The sequence below is a fragment of the Eleginops maclovinus genome, chromosome 6 (assembly GCF_036324505.1).
Source record: "Eleginops maclovinus isolate JMC-PN-2008 ecotype Puerto Natales chromosome 6, JC_Emac_rtc_rv5, whole genome shotgun sequence".
NCBI lineage: Eukaryota > Metazoa > Chordata > Actinopteri > Perciformes > Eleginopidae > Eleginops > Eleginops maclovinus.
This window is the reverse complement of record NC_086354.1, coordinates 8,374,348-8,393,668: the sequence shown is the minus strand read 5'-3', so window position 1 is coordinate 8,393,668 and position 19,321 is coordinate 8,374,348. Positions and strand designations below refer to the sequence as shown.

General features: G+C 40.9%; 2 protein-coding genes across 5 annotated transcripts in view; both read right to left on the bottom strand.

The window, feature by feature from the left end:
- Positions 1 to 642: 642 nt before the first annotated feature.
- On the bottom strand, positions 643 to 17,507 carry LOC134866454 (glutamate decarboxylase 1-like). 2 transcript variants are annotated; one of them, XM_063886648.1, is made up of 17 exons: positions 17,294 to 17,507; positions 16,335 to 16,446; positions 14,488 to 14,544; positions 12,836 to 12,973; positions 11,979 to 12,221; positions 10,697 to 10,787; positions 6,647 to 6,759; positions 6,426 to 6,541; positions 5,419 to 5,498; positions 5,222 to 5,276; positions 5,019 to 5,135; positions 3,979 to 4,043; positions 3,795 to 3,873; positions 3,374 to 3,523; positions 3,186 to 3,293; positions 2,995 to 3,084; positions 643 to 2,351 (listed from the first exon to the last, which is right to left on the bottom strand). In XM_063886648.1, exons 2-17 carry the CDS (start codon positions 16,408 to 16,410, stop codon positions 2,178 to 2,180), a joined length of 1,752 nt encoding a protein of 583 aa, XP_063742718.1. In that variant the 5' UTR covers positions 16,411 to 16,446; positions 17,294 to 17,507; the 3' UTR covers positions 643 to 2,177. The 2 variants fall into 2 exon arrangements, with proteins under 2 accessions (XP_063742718.1, XP_063742719.1); XM_063886649.1 differs by lacking the exon at positions 14,488 to 14,544.
- A 1,028-nt stretch (positions 17,508 to 18,535) lies between these two features.
- erich2 (glutamate-rich 2) overlaps positions 18,536 to 19,321 on the bottom strand; it is a 78,083-nt gene continuing 77,297 nt past the window's right edge. The window contains exon 5 of one of the 3 annotated variants that reach the window (XM_063885780.1): positions 18,536 to 19,289. In XM_063885780.1, the coding sequence (XP_063741850.1) occupies positions 19,120 to 19,289 (170 nt within the window). In that variant the 3' untranslated portion in view covers positions 18,536 to 19,119. The remainder of the gene's footprint in view (positions 19,290 to 19,321) is intronic. The other 2 variants (XM_063885778.1, XM_063885779.1) reach the window with 2 other exon arrangements.

Genomic DNA, 19,321 nt, shown 5'->3' with positions numbered 1-19,321 from the left:
ACCTCACAGCACCACCACCCTTCTCTTTCAAATCGTTATGCCCTGCTATGTCTTTGATTCTTCTTAAACCATGGCTTAGTGAGGCTGCATCACATCTTTCTGGTAGGTGACTAAAGGCAAGACAAGAGGAGGGATGGGAAGAAATTCAAAAAGTAATGGAGGAAAAGCGAGGAACGAAATGGAGAGGAAAGGAAAGAATAAAGGAGAGAAGGAAGTGATAAGAGGTTACACGCTGGAGAACAGCCAATCCGACACTCAGCTGGGGGCCAAGAAAAGCCTCCTCGAGGATGATTAGGCAGAGAGGCAATAATGTGTGTGTGTGTGTGTGTGTGTGTGTGTGTGTGTGTGTGTGTGTGTGTGTGTGTGTGTGTGTGTGTGTGTGTGTGTGTGTGTGTGTGTGTGTTGTGTATGTGTGTGTACGTGTACGTGTGTGTGTGTGTGTGTGTGTGTGTGTGTGTGTGTGTGTGTGTGTGTGTGTGTGTGTGTGTGTGTGGCTACTGGCAGTTCAGAGGGAAAGTGGGAAACATTAGTAAAAAGGAAATGTGTGTAAAATAGCGCAGTGTGTGGAGCCCCACTGAATAAAATGGTTGTGTGTCAGACATTTTTGTGTGTGAGAATGTGTTTCAATAAGTCCGACTCGTGTTTTCCTTTAATAGACTTTATTAAAGATAGTTTTAAGATGGTATGATTCTGTTAAAGTGCCTCCTGGGAACTGTTCCCTTACAGCTGGATAATCAAAAAACAGATTGGTCACAAACAGGAGTCATTGGCCACATACAGCACAAACACATTACTGTAAATATGATTTATGCAATTGTGCCATTCACATAATATGGTCCCTAGTTACCATAAATACTTTGTTAACATAAACCTTATATAATACTGCCATAACACACATCCATTTACAATGGAAGAAAGAAAGGTGAACATTGTGCAAAGACACAAAAAGGAACTTCTTATAGCAGATATTCCATCGAGTTCCCATAACACTGAGAATATGTTTTACATTAATATATAATATATTACAGTAAATGCATTAGGATTAAGACAACAATTCTTTCTTCCCAGTCTCCAGGGGAGAGTACATTCTCACACCCTAGTGCTATTCTCTAAAATAAAAGACAGTCAGAGAAATATATGTATTTATATATAGACTTAATTCTTAATCTCATCAGAAGGCCAGTCATCTCAAGACATTCGGTCAAAAAGACTCACAATCACAGAAAAACACACACTATAGAAATTGCATCGCAGTGGAGGGTCAATAATACTGTGGGTAACATTTTACAAACACCTATAATCTATATAAGAAGTTCTATAATGAAGGACAATGGATTGCTCTGTTCCCGATTCGCTTTCTTTGGCTGACAATATCACTATAAATAAACTTTACTTAAGTTTCCGTGTTTACATTTACAAATGTATTACCGTGTAATACACAAAGATACATTTACAATAAAATACCTGAATCTGAAAAACAGTGGGAATGCAATAAATATGAGTTCTTATATAATCAAATATTTTAACAATGTTATATAAACACCTATCACATGATTGCATGAAACAAGGGACAACGAGCCAGCGTTTTACGAGTTAAAGTGGTCACAGACTTTTAAGGGTAGCTTTTAAAATCTTAAATTAATATATATTAATATTGCAGCTTGACACACACACACACACACACACACACACACACACACACACACACACACACACACACACACACACACACACACACACACACACACACACACACACACACACAACCTCCTTCACATATCTTTAGGTTGGAGATTACATATATGTACAGCTGAAAGCACCCATGAATCTAGCAAATGTATGACAGAGCAGAATATATTTATGATAGTTTGTTATTTTTTCATCTGTGCTTTTCTCCCTTTCAGTGTCAAAACACACACACCCATTCAGACACACAAGACAACAACAAACGAGAAAGCACATTACAAGAATCCACGGCACACACACACACACACATTAGATGTTAGCATGTACCCGGAGCCTTCCCATTCTATATTTTTGTCTAGAGGAGGAACTATGCTACTCAAAGTGTCTCTAGAGAACCGGTCAAGGTGCTTCAGACAGAGACAGCCTGGATAGAAAGAACCTAAAGCTTGTGCTCTCATTATTCTGTCCGCAGCACGGTGAGCGTCTCCGCTCTACAGGTCCGCTCCCAGCCGCTCGATCTCGTCGATGAGGAAGTCGATGTCGGACTGTGTGGCTGCCAGGTTGGACACCACCATACGGAAGAAGTTGACTTTGTTGCCCTGAGGCTGGTAGCCCACCATGGTGGTCCCCGACTCCATCATCATGGCCTTGATCTTTGGTGCCACCTGGTGGAGCAAGAAAACTGCAGTTCTTAGTCTGTTAAAGGGACCCTATTATGCTTCCACTATAACATGAGCACTTCTATTGGCTAGCGCTCCAACTCATTGTACATCATACGCTAAGGTGCGGGACATTTCTCTAAGGGGTTGATCAATCATCACAGATCCGGCCAGCTAACCAATCAGAGAAGATCTTTTTGAACATTAAAGTATGTCTTTAAACATAATTTAATAAGGGATTTGGCCATATTGAGCCTAACTTTGATATTTAAAAAAGGTACTATTTAAATAATGTTAATAATGCCCATATGATAATTTTATCTAGATATTCCAGCTCCTCTTGAATCATTTCTGTTCCCTTTTTGTCTTGTATTTTGAGTGTAAATATTTGCCAAAACTGAGACAAAATACCCAAAAATAATTCTTGTACGAATAATTGTGTAGGAACTTGTGATTATGAAAAAAAAAATTCATTGTTTGAATAGATAAAAAGGAAGGGTAAATCTGTATCTGGTAGACCAAAATCAGTGCTTTAAAATGTTCTTCTTTTTTTGACGTGGATAATATATTATACATGTATTGCAACTTAAAGCCATTGTCCCCCTGTAGTCCAGTGGTGTGCAGGTTGATGAAATAAACTATAACTTACCCTATGGAGTTTTTCTCTCCGCTCCTCACCCTCAGGCATGCCTCTCAGGCTGGGTGGGATGTACCAGAAGCAAACATTGGTGTGCTGGGGCTGCAAACAGAAATTACAGTTAACACGCATATGGATCTTTCGTTGAATTTACATTATTGTGATAAATATCATTAACATAACTGAAAACTCAAGACACTCACCTCTGCATCAAACACCATCTGATAACCCTCCCTGTTCTTGATCTTGTTGTACAGGTACTGAGAGAGGTCCAAACACCTGTCGATGTGCTGCTCAAACCCGATGGTGCCCTGCAGGTGAAAAAAAATATGTCAGGTGCTAATAACAACCAAAAGTCGTATCAAACCAGGACGATTACTATGTTATTGACCTTGGCCTTCCACATGAGCCAGAACTTAAAGATGTCCACGTGTCGGCCGCACTGGATGGCCTTGTCCCCCGTGTCGTAGGTGACGTCGTACTGTTTGTCGGGCTGGAACAGGTAGCCGGCGCACATGGAGTTACAGCCTGCCAGGATCCCCTACACACACAGACACACAGACACACACACACACACACACACACACACACACACACACACACACACACACACACACACACACACACACACACACACACACACACACACACACACACACACACACACACACACACACACACACACACACACACACACACACACACACACACACACACACACACACACACACACACACACACACACATTATTATCCTCTCTATCCACTGTTCCAAACCTCCATGATTTTTCATAGCATGTGTGTTATCTGTACCTTCTCTCTGACCAGGATGGCAGAGCACTGCAGAGGCACGCCCATCATCTTGTGAGGGTTCCAGGTGACAGAGTTGGCCCTGCAGTGTTTCATAAAAGCCTTAATATACGAAGTAGACCCACTGAAAAATGATCCTTTAAAACAAAATAAAGGCAGAAGAGAGCGTCTGTTCCCATGTACTCACCTCTCTACTCCATTAAGCTTATGGCGATGCTTCCTGGACATCAGTAGTCCGCCGCCCCACGCTCCCTGAAGGAGAGAGCTTGTTTATAGAGGGTATGCAGGCAAGGACAAAATCTTGTGTTTCAAATTGCATACTTTTGTATATCTGTATATACATCAGTCTCGTGATGCCATTAGGCCCTAAATGACCTTTTCCCATTGACTTACATTCATAGTGCTGCCTGTAAAGCAGCGTATATTTTTTAGGAGGAAATCAACTACCCAGTAAGAAACCTAAACAGCCCTTATTTAAGTTATTGGGTCCTAAAATGTAAAAATATGCTAAAAGCTCTATCTAGAGTTTTTCTCGCTCCATTCATTTGCAAGACCTGACGCGAGGCTGTTGTGATGCAGCGGAATGGAGGCGTGGTTTAAGGGAAAAGCTGATGTGCATGCTCTTTGGGCAAACTAGATCATGCGATAGATCGCTGGAAAATCCCATGAATATCCTGGTATTTGGATTATCGAGAATAAAGCCATTTTGGGGTCGTAAGCCACTGATCAAATTGAATCAGAACAAACAAGGCCCGCCTCCAACGCTGCATCCAGTTCTCTTTCTACATCCATGGTTATTTGTTCACTTCCAACACTCATTGACCACTTTGGCCAAGTAACGGAAGTTTTGCCACCAGCTCTGATTGTCGTTGCTACAGTAATCACAGAACTATACCAAAAAAAGTTAGAAACAGTGATTTTTGTTCACTTTTTAAGTAGCATACCATTGTACTGGTGTCGACAAGAAGCCATCACTAGTTTTATTTGGTTAAATCAGCAGTTTGTTATTATTTGGTGGCGTGAACGGTGATTTTTAGCTAGATGACAGCGGCGTTGGTCAGGGAAGAGCAGCTGTGTGTGATTTGAGACGACACTACAAGGTTGAAATCCACACACTGTTTAGGTGTACGACATGTAGCATAGGAACGTATCCCTATTGCAACACGGCAACAGTATTTTTACTATTATCGAAATACTATGGCAGTTGTTCTACTGTCAGCTACTCACGTCAACATGGAGCCACAAGTTGTACTTCTCACAGACGTCAGCGATCTCGTTGATGGGGTCAAACGCGCCATACACTGTGGAACCAGCGGTGGCATTCACGAACAGTGGCACGTAACCCTGCAGAATAAATGCAAATAGATGTGTTTGTTAAAAAGTGAAAACAATAAATAAAGTAAGACAGAAAAAGGAACAATGACACTAACCTTCTGTTTAGCATCAAGGATTTTGGCTTCCAGATCTGCAGGGATGACTCTCCCCCTGAGAAAAGCGTTGAGTATAACATTATCATCACATGAAACATGGGGTACGAGAATCATGGAGTAGCCTCCTCTTTTCTTCCAGCACAGATTTGACACATTTGCTGTAACAATTGTGGATTTAAATATAATGGAGTCCCCACCTCTCGTCTGTGCTCAGCAGGATCACATTCTCAGAGCCGAAACCAAGAGCAGCTCCAGCCTTCTTTATGGAGTAATGGCTCTGTGGGGACAAACAGTATAATTCATCCTCCATTGCAATAAAAGAGAGGAGCGAGTGCAGATTGTGTGCTGCTTTTGTGATGTGTCAGAACAGGGATACTTTATTTATCCCTGGAGGAATTGGAAATATAAATAAATATAAAATATAAATATATATGAATGTATACACGATAAGTAAGGTAACAATGTTAAATAATGGGATACAATAAAATAAATAAATGTAAACAAACATAAAAACTCATAGTAAATAAAGTCCAATAAAAGATTCAAATAAACAAAATAGAAGAACAAAGTCTATATAGAAAATCGGAATTAAAAGACACAATAAACATTTTTTTTTTTAACATAAAGTTAGAATCTGTAATAAATATGAGATTAAAAATATTAAAAAATAAATACATCTAAATATAAGAAGGTAAAGTAGAAATATGCACATTTCACTACAATATATAAACATTTTATTACAATATCTACAGTGGTGAAATAGCATTAATAAGATAAATAAAACTGAATGGCACACTTTGAAGGGTTTGGCTGCTGACCTTGAAGTATTCATATATTGTATGGCATTGTATTCATAATGCTAGGCAACTATTTATAGTAACCTGCCCAGGGACTACCGATAAAAATGTGCTCATTAACTAACTCACATTTACATTGAGATGGAAACTGAAATGTTGATTCATGTGCTCCGTCAATGGTAAATAAAAACATAACCAGCTCTGGCTTGCTTTCTACCAGCTGTGAAATTATTTATGGAAAGGGGTGCCATAAAAGCAGAATTAATCCATAAAACTAGCCATAGCTTCGATTCCAATAGGCCTACTGATTATTATTATCGGACTTATTCAACGGCCTCAATCTACACCCGATGAAGCATGCTGCCTGCTTTATTAAGGTGACTTAAAAGTGTGTGTGAGTTACATACGTGTTCAGATGTGAAGAGCACAAGCCGAGGAGCAGCAGACATGCCCTTGGTCTTGACCTCGGGGTAATACTTGTAACGTGCGATCATCACACTGTACATGTTGGAGATAGCACCCCCTGTTGAGCAGAGACACACACATCATTAGCAGCTCCCACACATGGGGAAATAATGGCTTATTAGACTCAAAATAGTCACACTGAATTGGTTTATTAATAACCAACCTGGAGAAAATATCCCATCTCCCTCTCCACTGGGCCATCCAATCATCTCGATCATTTTCTTCAGAGTCAGCTGCTCCATCAACACAAACACCGGGGCGATCTCATAGGTGAACCTGTCAATCAAATCACGAAATGTGTGAATATAACACGTCGCTCAACAATAGTATAGCGGGAGAGGCTTTAGCGTCTGCTTAGCGAGAAGGAGGGTTCTTCACATAGGAAAGCCTCAATACAAACACACACACACACACACACACACACACACACACACACACACACACACACACACACACACACACACACACACACACACACACACACACACACACACACACACACACACACACACACACACACACACCTTACATAAGCCTTACTATAATTCCCTCCACAGAGCACACACTGGAGCTGGTGCTGACGGGGCTAATTAAAAAGTGTCTGATAGGAGTCGAGCAGCAAACATTCATATTCAAAGGCTTTCTAAAAAATCACTCAGTAGTTTAATTAAAGAACCACACAGCTCTGATGGCTATCTGTCAATCCTGCCAATCTCAGCTGGAGCGACTCTGAATGGGACTCATTTGAGGACTGAGTCAATGTGTGTGTCGTGTGTGTGTTCGTGCATGTGTGTATGTCCGTCAGGGAGAGTGTTTCAAAGAGATAACAGCCTCTGATTTAGGCTGAAGAATTAATTGAAATTGTTATATGGACTAGTGTAATATCTAAATCACAGTAAGTGCATTATTCAGTAAAGAGAAAAAAATCTAAATATCATTTTGAATAAAAAACGATGGTGCTGGTGCAGAACGGTATTCAAAACACTTATTTAAAAAATCATTGTTCGGTACAAATCGGGTCATTTTATTACATTTTTCCATGATAACGTGAATAATGGTACGGAAATGATCATCCCAATCTTATAACGCGAATGATATCGCAATTGCAATATCAGTAATATTAATCCCATTTAGTTATCTTAATCCAATTGTGCAACCCTACCTCTGACGACCCCTCGAAATTCTGAAAATTGAGGAAGACACCATCATTTTCCATGTTATTTGTGTATTAAAAGATAGAAAAAGACTACAGTATAATATTCTAACACAAAAATAGTTGTGACAGACATAATTCAGTGCGTTCTGATCCCTCTGTCAGAGTTAAAATGATTTTCAGCTCCAAGGACAACAAAAGAGAAACACTCCTGATGAGCTTTAATGTGTCACAGTCACAGTAAGGGCTGGCTCTCTTTACTAACTGACAGGCCATCTCAGCGCCTCCCACACACACCCTCAGGACTGCCCTGCTGAGGCCAGTTACACAACACTCCTCCAACCCCCATCAGCCACCACAACCACCACCACAGCCATCTAAAACAACATTTCCTGTCCTCTTAGCTCTGTTTTTTTTACACAAGTAAGTATCTAAAATGGACTAGAGTGATTACGTAGCTTGCTGAGTGAGGAGGGATAAAGGCCGCGAGGAGTGGGGGCTGAAGGGAAACTGACAGGACAACAAAGGAAGAGGAGGGGGTGATATGGAAGCAGAGCAAGAAAAGCACACAGAAAACAAAACAGGATAGCAATGCAAAAAGAAGAAGCAGGGAACAGGAGAAAAAAAACATTGAATGCTAAGGGAGAAGATGGATGAAAATAGATGATAGGAAAAAAGCATTTTTGTGTAGATTTTCCAAAGGATAGAGGCGGCTGGAAATTAGCCTATGGTCGATACACCGGATCCTGCTGTGACTGAGGGCTGAAAAGTGGAACAAAATGACTCATTTTGCAGCCTCTCTCTGCTCTAATTTTGAAAAAAAGACAGTGTTCTTTCATGTTTTGTAATAATGGTGTACATAAGGACGACAAAAATACCCTGAATGCGTCACTTTCCTTTCTCCTTAAAATGTACCCACAGCATGAGAGGGACAAAACGGGCACACCTTTTTAAAATTCTCCTTCCCTCTGTAAGTCATTTCACGCTGTAATGACAATAATGGTGATCATTATCACAATCAGAGCCAATCATTGGTCTTTTCAGGGTGAAAATTACCCCTCAGTCACCTGCCCGTCTCTAGGGACGGCCTCTAAATGCCCTTATTATCATCATCAAGGGCACTCGACGTGTACGAGTCTGTGTGTGTCTCTATGTGACTAACCCCCTGACCCCCTACCATACTATCCTTGCAGCCTCTCAAAAGGAGTCAGTCTGTATCCACAGGGACAAAAGAGCCAGAGTGAGCCCCCCACAGGGGGCGGCAGCAGCCAGTTTCCTCCGTGTGACGGGGTTTTCTGTGCAGCCGGAGGACATTGTGTGTCAGTGTGGGGCCCAGCTGGCCTATCTGCTAAGACCAGCTCACAATGAGCCCGCAGTCAATGGACTGGAAACCCTTGCTGCTGTATCTGGGACAACCAGAGCTGGTGTGTGTGTGTGTGTGTGTGTGTGTGTGTGTGTGTGTGTGTGTGTGTGTGTGTGTGTGTGTGTGTGTGTGTGTGTCATTATGAAAGTGTGCGCCAGTGTGTGAATTCAATGGCCCTGTCTCTTGGGGCATTCTTCCAAGTAGGAGATGAGATGGGAAAGTTTTTTTTCCTAAGACGGTGTGATTTCCTAAGCTAATGTTTTGAAAAAATGGGATAAATGAAGTGTCTCACTGTTGCTTTAGTGTTTGGTTTATTATCCATGCATTGATAACCTCCTCAGCAGCCAGGCCTCAGCAGGGAGAGGATACTGAATGCTCATTTAATGTATACAACTGCTGTACTCTGTCCTCTGCCCACTGCTTATCCTGTGTGGTCTTTTTGCAGCGTGCAGAGCATCATTTTGTGCCATGTATCTGACTTTCCGTCTTGTCAGTAAGGCAATTTTTCTTCTGATTAGTTTTTCTTATATGACTATTTAAATTGACTGGTTCTGCTTGGAAATTCAGCTTTTTAATGACTGTTTTCATGCATATTTGTTTTGTGTAGTCATACCCACATTTTTCTCTCACTCACACAAGAGAAGATACATTGAAAAATTCCCTAGATCGAGCTTCTACATTTTGCCTAACTTTTCTCTTGTGTTGTGATGTTAAATTGAGTATTTGTTTAGGTAAAAACATGTCATGATGTCATCTTAGGCTTTTAGGGGAATGTGACCTGCTGTTTCACAATAAAACATTAAAAAACGTTGTAAACTGAATGATTAAACAATTATTTGGGAAAGATTATACTGTAAAAATGCATCTCTTGGTAGCCACTGAAGTCAGAATAAGCAACAAATAAGCCTGGTAGAGTTCCACAGTGCACAGGGCTAGGGCTGCACAATTATTTTAAAAAACATAATAAAAAAACTCCTTGTTTTGTTCAGATCCTGTAAAAAAGAAATCCAACTGATCATTCCTATATTTTGCAATGTGAGTAATGTTTTCAAAAATGACCATTCCCTCTGGTATCAGGAAATGTATTTTATTGTTAAAGACTCCATGTCTCGTATGTGTAACTATGTTCAATATTCTGACATCGTACAGCTTGAGTGATGTTCCTCATACCTTTCCAGTGATCATAACACAGAGTTATAGCTCATTTACAGCACGTGTGTGCATGTGTGTGTGTGTGAGAGAGTTTGTGTGTATGAGTGTGTGCCTGTGTTAATCGTGTGGTGTTGATGTGGTTCATGCCCTCTATCAGACCGGACCACCATGTAACTGTGACCTAAGATCAATATGCAATCTAACCACCCCTGGGGCCCGCCTGAATTGTATATACAGTACAGCCGAGTGGCAGTCCCCCCACCCCCCTCACCCCCATCTGTCAATACACAGTCTCAACAGGACAAACCACACCCTTTATGTAACTGCCCTCAGAGGCTGTTGTTGTGAACAATTGTGGTGTGAGTTGAGGGAAACTAAAAAAAAAAGCATCACGATCGCATAATGACTTTATATGGTAATGACTGGGGGCTATTTCCAGCGTCCTACAAACTGGAGATCTTTAGTTGTCCTGTCATGACTTTTAGAGGTGTTTCCCCCGTAGATAATAAGTGTGTCATTGAAGCAAATAGAGCGTCACTACTTACATGTTGGTGTTAGCAGTAGAGGTGAGCCACTCTCCCGCCAGACCGATGATATCGAGACCACTGGAAAGCTGGTTGAAGAATCGAGGGTGACCTAAATATAGATAAAAACTCTAAATGTCTTTCCTATCAACAGGCCTTCATGATGCTTTATGTTAAGGGGAAATTAAGAAGAAAGACAGCAAGTGATTTATCTGCTTTGTTTGAGTAAAGCTTTACATTTTTTTATTAGACAAATGCTTGCTTCTTGTTTTTATAATGTTGTCTTTTAGCTGCACTGTCCTTTTGCTGTAGTTGATGTGTGACAATTTGAGGATTTTTGATTCTAATGAAACAATATCCTGCAGGCTAACGCTGACCTTCTACATCTTATTTTGAAATGATATTAAGAAACATATTTTGTATGGTCAGCCATGAAATCAAAATGATCAGATGTAGCATTTTTCAGTATTTAGAATTACGCTGGTAACAGGGCTATATGACAGCCATTTAGACTCTAACATGCTTGCACACACAGTCTCAGTCAATAGGCCCAAAGCTGAAATGCACTCATGGATATAAGCACCTTGTGGAGGTGGTGCTGTATGGCTTACATAATAGAAAATGTGAGTCACATACTCTGAATAAAAATACAATATGTGAAATTTAAATCAGTGCTGCTTAATAGTGAGAGGAGAGAAATGTCTGCTTTATGTTTCAGCACCAGGGACAGCTCCTCCTGTTCATGAAATAGAGCACCAAAAACAAGCACCGTGTCTCCGATTGAAAAGTGGTGTTGAGTTGTAGACACAGTAGACCCTGCCTGTGATATATTGAACCCGGGGGACAGTTTGAGCGCTGTAGTTTTTAACAGCTTGAAATAGCCCGTGTTAGGATCCCCTCAGGCAACACTTGCTTTAATAAGTCAAGGGGGAGAGAAAAAAGGAGGATGTCAACCGAATGACCAGGGGGACAATAAATAAGGCAGTCATTGTAATGGGCCGTACATTATCTGCAAAACAGCTTGTGTTGAATTCACCAGTTTACATGAAAGTGATAACATGGACACACAAGGTACTGTTCATCATAAAATGAATGTAAAATTCGAATAACATAGCCTATTGTGCTTTGTGTAATGACGTATATGACTTTATCTTGGTCTGCCTGTAGAAATAATACTCTTTAAACTGACAGAAGATTAATTGCTTTTGCCTCAACACATGTCCCTTTTCTATTTAAACTAACATACGCCACCTCATGAATTATTCATTTTCTTTCAACCTTGAAGTGGTCTCCGCTGGCCTACCTGTGCGGACGCCATATTTGAGCGTGTCTCTGCAGTCCACCAGGATCTGCTCCAGGGATTCGGGCTGGTCGGACAGCTCCAGGTTGAAGCCCTCCATGCCCTCCAGGAGCTGGTGAGGGTGGTGGAAGTCCAGCACCTTGGTGGAGCGGTCGAAAGTCTTCTTGACGTAGTTGGTGAGGATGTCCACCAACTCCAACAAAAACTGTATTGTGGGTTCCTCTCCATTTTTGGCTGGCAGCAAGTCTGAGAGGCAAGGAGAAATACAGTGGCTTAGCATGGAACATGATTTTAGTTTGATGGTTGGTTTGTTCTCGAGGCCCCCCCCATTGTCAAGGTAAATGTTGACCTGAGCATGTTAATGACTGCTATATAATTGAATAACTTCAACACAGATTTGGACTCATATACATTTTTTTAAAGTCAAAATTAGATTTGTTGTTGGTAACCTATGTCAATTGTTTTCTTTGGCCAAATAACAAAATAGCCAATTTATGATAGGCTTTGGGGGTTTTTGTACATGACTTTAGCCTAGTCACAAAAGGCTACAATAGCCTACTCCACATGGTCACAGATTTGACTTTAGTAGTGCGTTAATTTGTAGCAAAGCAGCTAGGCTACAACATGCTGTAGAGCGAAAACACCTTACAAACAAAACACAAGGATATTGTTTTTTGTACTAATGGTGTATCTGTTTTACATTTTACTGAGTTGACATTTGAAGTTTGAATATGCCTCTAAATTTAGCCGTCGTAGCAAAAAGATAATAGCCACAATGCTGGGAGGCCTTCAACAGCGTTACGTTGACAGCGTCGTTAGTAGCTGATTTTTTGTGAATTTTAAGCCGGAAAAGTTGTCACCTCTGGCGAACAGGTTGGAGAAGTCGGTCTCGGTGAGGCGGAAGCGAGTGTCCCGGTCACTGTTGTCACAGGAGAGCAGGTTCTTCTGCCCGGCGAGCCTCCCCTTGTCATCTAGGCTGTTGTTCTTCTGCAGGAACCCTAGGGTGTTACATGGCGGAGGGCAGGAGTTATCACCAAACAACTCCATCCCAAACACGAGGGAAATGATAATATTAATTTACGAAGAAAAATGATCAAAGAAATGATAAGAATTTACACAAAAACAGTCCAATAATTGGACTTTAAGTATAGTATGAACAAGAACGTGCTCGGCTCGTGAAAACAATATGTTGTCTTGATCAAGTCTCCCATTACAAATGCTTTTCTGGTGAAGGCCCAACCTATATAGGCCAACACACACACAGGGAAGAGGGACCACCAGTGTCTACGTATGTATGGTGTCCGCCCCACCCATGTGACTTCAAAAACACACCCCAGAAAGGGTGAATCCAGTCCATAGACTGATGTGGAGGGAGCCTGTGGCGATGACCCTTACAGCCAATCAATGCCTATCCTATAAAGAGGGGTTAATGAAGGATGCATGCAAACCCCTTAAGCAGTCTGCCCCTGTAACCTATATGTTCTGAAATCATTATTGATATATTTTTTCTTATCTTTTTTCTTTTTCTCTTGTATATCTGCAAGATAATGTTGACCTAATTGTGCAGAAAGCATGTACTCAAATTCAAACTTATGAGCGTATAAAATATTGTCTCTTATATTTTTCAATGGAAACTCCATAATACCTTGTTGGTTAAATCCTATATACTCGAAATCAATGAGAGCCCATCTTACTGCCACCATAAAGAAATATTTCCATTTAATGTCCACTTCAGTCCATTAAAATGTAATTTAGGCCAATCAAAATCTATTGGTAATTTTCTCATTTGCAGAAATGGCAATATCAAACGTATTTGATTCTCTGGTGTTAATTGATTTCCTGCCATAAGAAACAGACCATAATATCTTGAATTGACCACATCTACGTGCCATTAATTCCTCTTTGCATAGCTGCAACAAAAAACCCAAGAATACATTTTCATTTTTGAGTCACTGAAAGAACCAATTCCTCCAAATGATAGAATAATAAACACGCCTTTCTTGCAGCATCATTTTTAAAAAGGCCATGAAATTGACAGTAAGAATTGTTTTTATTCTTTGTCGTAAAGAAATGCCTGCCAGGGAAATGAAAATAGTTCTCTTTTTTAACAGGCTATCATATGGGTTGCTCTGGGCTTAATAACATGGGCCTGTCTCGAAGAATTGTCTCTTAGCAGTGGAATCGAAAAGACATGGGGGGGCGTGCAGTAGCGGTCAGGGGGTTTGCACCGGTGCTCTTATCATCAGACCTACAGGCTAATGTCCACTGACCTTTATAAGATTGAAACACACTGTGACAGTCGTGTATGTCGCTGCTCTAACAGCCTTAATCATGGCCTGTTTCAGGCCTCCAAAGGGGTTTATTTATTAAAATAAATATAAAGCGACCCTATTATGACTTTTAAATTAACAGTGGTAAACATAGGCCAAAAAGTCTCAAAATGTGCATTGTTCCAAGAAGAAATGATATGAAAAGAGTTGAGGTGGAACGTTTTGTGTGCCCAATAACTTACCACAAATCTTCATCCCAAGTTTCCGTGTGCATCCGTGCATCCACGCATATTCGTTGGCTAAAACAGAATGTCAACGTTTGAGTTTGTGCACTGCAGGCCGCGGAGAAACCGTGGATGGTGCGGTGATGGATATAAAGCTGGTGGAGCACAGTGAGCACAGTGGAAGCGTGATGCGCACGGCTCCTGGCCGGGTGTGTGACTCGGAACACTTGTGTTGGTTGAACATTTTTTACGAGTATTTTTTCTCATTGTTTGGGTGAGAATGTGTCCACTTTTTTTATTTTCCACAACCCAGGCTAATTATAAAGGGATGAGCCTTACAACATTTCCGATTTAAGTTCAATCAATAGGCACCGGACGCACGGCACATCCACGCCGGCTCACACACCCAGCCAAGGGGCGGACTGGAATTAACCCCCGTGAAATGAGCTCACGGAGGAGGGAAGGAATTAATTGAGTGAAACACAGTATGTGACTGGAGCGAGCTGGTAATGTCTGTGGCCGGAGTCTATAACCGGCTTGATGTAGAAACTTATAATACAGTACGCGTCATGCATACACACCCACAACCGATGCGTGGTTGGACATGCGTGAGCAGGCATAAAGCAGAAGCCAGAGGGAATAAAATGCAGAGCGCTCGGCGGCGAGTACACCTGATGAAAAACTTTCACAACAAAAATAAGTATTTAAATTCACTGAAGCAATTCCACTGTAAGAGAAAGTACAGCTCGAGGTTCTGAGGCCAAGACACACAGAGATTGGCAGACATGCGCGCACACAAACACGCGCGCACAGACACTATAGCCGGAAGGCGTGAGATGGAGCGTGGAAGAGAGATAATGGCAACATCCAGCAGCAGTATACGACAGACAATACAAACATCTTTTTTAAAGGAACGAATTCATGTTTGCAATACATTTGAGCTTTTTTTTTTTAATGTGTGTATTGATAAAAGATTAACTAATTATATCATATTCGATAAATAGAGAAAATATGGATTTCAATGTGTTCCCCAGGAAATGCACCTTGCTTATTTCCTTTTATATTTGGCCAAACACAAAAAAAACTGTAATTATCATCAAGTGCACTATTATGGGGTCAATTCTGTTCATGCGACAATGGCTTAAAATAATTAACACATGGGTTAATGTACAGTCTAAATCGGTCCAGCCACAAAAAAAAGAAAATAATAATATTTTTCCAAGAGCAAATAATGTATGCCGCCTTAAGGGCCTTGTGAAACGACATGAACTGTATTACGATAAAATAAATCCTCAATTTAAATCGTTCGCTTTGTCGAGAAATATGTAAAAAAGAAACTGAAAAAAAAAGAATAATGAAAAAACAGGAAACGAAGGCGTAAGTTCAAGAAAGGCGGGGATTGTTAGGAATATATTCGTTCAGAAATTGCATTTTTTATTCAAAGATATTTTTGACTAAACGCTCTTGGATCATTATAAATACCAAAGCTTTAATAGAGCATTATTTCCATCGCCAGGTCCAGTGCTGGGCGCGCACCGCTGCCTCGCCAGACAGCGACAGGCAGCTGATGGCTCTGTTTTTAACCGGAATGATTAACGACGGAGCCCACACAGCAAATGGCCCGGGCGAGACTCGTTTTTATCAGACAGAGAAGGAGGGGAGAGAGGGGCAGGGAGGCAGAAAGAAAGAGAGGGGTGTGTGTGGGGTGGGGGTTAGGTTAAAGCCTCCGTGTTGGCACTGTATGAGTGTCTTTGAGCAAGGCACCGAGTCCCCTGTTGTTTTGGAGAGGGACAGCCTTAACGGGAATGTAGCTTCCCGGGGATCGATACGGGATCACGGTGTTATTAGCAGAGAGAGGACCTTACTTGTGGACGGTGGTATTAAATTGGCGGAGTTGGGGTCCTGCTCCCCGCCGCTGGCTCTCGGTTCAGACGTGGCCATCAGTCCTCTGTTATCTCCAGCTGGGAAATAATTCAACTGCAAACAAAACGGTCCAAGGTTAGGAGGAATTCACACCTAAAATATAGATTGGTTATCAAAATAACTACAGTGTTTTTGATCATGTAGACCAGTATTCAACTAGAAAAATGCAATTAATTCCAAAATGACATCTGGTTCAGCTACAAAGTCGCGCAATTTGGAGAGAAATTGCGCACGACGAGCAGCAATACGCACGTCTGGAGAAATTGTCTCGGTGATAACAATGCCTTTGTGGGTATATTCATTTCGGAGATAGCCTGCCATTTATTGAATTCAAATGGCCATTAAATTCTCAGATATAAAGACAATTTTGATGATAAAATCCAAAAGTTATCAGGCAGCTCCACATATACTACATTATGTTGTAATGGCTCGTTGAAACAAAGTCATATTTTTACATTAGATATCAGTCTTGGGGCATCCGACCGTTATGTCTGATCACCAACTGCATTCAGATAAAATATTTCTGCTTACCTTGCCATCTGACATATTGAGAACAATTTGACGAATGGATGCCATGATAGATTGACGAAGTGATTTTTAAACAGACTGATTTAATAAGCAAATATTGATAGGATACAACTATTAATAACCCACGTAATTTACCTATTGACTGTGCGATCGACATTTCAATTAAGTTGCAGTTTGAACAAGCGCATCCCATGCCATCATCACTCAATGTCACCATGGCATGAGAGACAGACAACTAATGAATTCCTTCTGCCACGGCCAATTATAACATCTTTTCTTGTGTAGATATATTTTTAACCCGTAAAACTACGATTAAAAAAACACCTGTGTGAAAAGATGTGTCAGTTTCAAATGAAAGAGGGAAACATCTTACCGGCTCACAGGTTGTCGATTCCAGGGAAACTCTAAGTATGTGTTTCAATCGCCACCCAAAGGCAAGACAAGCAACAGTCCAGTGATGGCGGAATACCAACAGAGAGCGCGCTAATAAATTCCCATCCAGCGGCGCGCAAGTGACCCTTTCTCCCTCAAGATTTTTTTTTTTTTTTTTTTTTGTTTATCCGTTATTTATATCTCAGGCTGTCGGCTGCCCATTGGTCTCTTCACGCAAGCATGAGTCACAGCCTTGCCTCCCTCTGACGACTAATGAAGCTTCCCTGAGTGCTTGTGACAGCCACAATCCATTTGAAGAAGCCTAAAAAGCAAAGAGGAAAAGCACCAGTGACGTCTGCGTGTCTCTAGGTGTGGGTGGGTGTCACACGATGGTAAAATGACAGCAATTGACCTTGAGATGACAAACACACTTGGGTTTAAGTCACAATACAATGAAAATCAGTTTTAATAGGCTTCTTATAAAAAGCACGCAGTGATGGAGATCCATGATCCATCCATCCACTGTTATACTCACCTTCATGAGATGACAGTCCTGCATGCTTCATCATTTCTGACCTGCACCTTACATTTTTTATAACCTTGACATGGACAATAACACTGAGACATCAAAGTGAATCCAGCCTGCCTATATTTGACTTATTGTCATCCTCATGCCTGTGTCCTGGTCCACTGAATGGGCAGCCATTATGTTCATTCACTCAGTGCAAATTACACACGCTTTATCAGATGGTGCTCACACTTTCGCTTTTCACAAGTCACGCGTGGAGACCACTCATAAAGATAGGCTACGCCCTGATATGTGATAATAACTCAGAACATACCGGCTGATAGCACGTTACACTGTAGGATGCTGGTGGTGTAACCTTTATCAAGATGATGTAACAGAGCGCACTAGAAGCAAGGAATTATACAAAATATGTTTTATTGTCAGCCTCCTCTTCCAAATAAATGCCTTCACTATGCAGGGCCGTGCAACCGGAGCTGAAACACTTAAAGGGCACTCCAACATCAGATTTTAGCTGTCACAAAGCAATGTAACTACAAATCAATAAAAAAACAAGTGTATAAAATAATACAAATCTGCAGACTTATCATGGTAAAGCAGATCTGAAAGTAGTCAGGAGAAATCAAATCTGCATAAAAGTTATTGATAATAACTTAATGACAGGTAAATATGTCATCTTCGAGGCAGAACATCTTCCTATACCTCTCATCCATCCACATTAAGTATTTTTCTCCCTGCATGTGATGTATAATATATGAACTAATATCAATTTATGCTACGGTGTGACAGGAGAGGAGGCATAGGGCATCGCTTTTGGTTTTTTGGGTCACCAAAGTGTTGCACACTTATCAAAAAGTTAGAAAAGTTTGAATTATATGTTGATTACATTTGCTGTAACTGTAGCAATCATGAGCTACTAATAGTTATTCAACAACAGCATACAAATAAAACAATTCCTTGCTTAGCAGCGCATCAAACAGAGTCAATGGAGTGTTTCTCAGTGTATTGGGAGCCTGGACTTGTGCACGCCCCTTCACTAGTTCTGTTAATGCCTACAGTAAAAAATGTAGACTAGTGGATGGGGCTCTGTTGGAAAAATAATGTTTAGCTTTAACAAGATTATAGGTTGTTCACTTTAAATATTTTATTTGCAGTTAAAATATGAAAATACAAACTAATCGTCACAACTTTTACAAAATGCACAAAGAAAGGGTAGCTTAGTAGATTCAAATATATACAATTGTCCAGGAGTAACAAGATTGAGAGTGACTAACATTGCCTCGGTTGTATTGGTACAATGACTAAGCATGAATGTGAGAAAGAGGACAAGGCTTGACTCTGTTTACTTGCTTTTCTTCATCATCATCATCATCATCATCATCTGATGATGAGCTTGAGCTTGGAGATGGTACCTCAGCTTCATTATCCCCATCAGCCTCTTCCTCCTCAGTGCTTTGCACTGCCTCTTGCTCTGTTGGAAAAGGCACGACACAAGCTCATGGT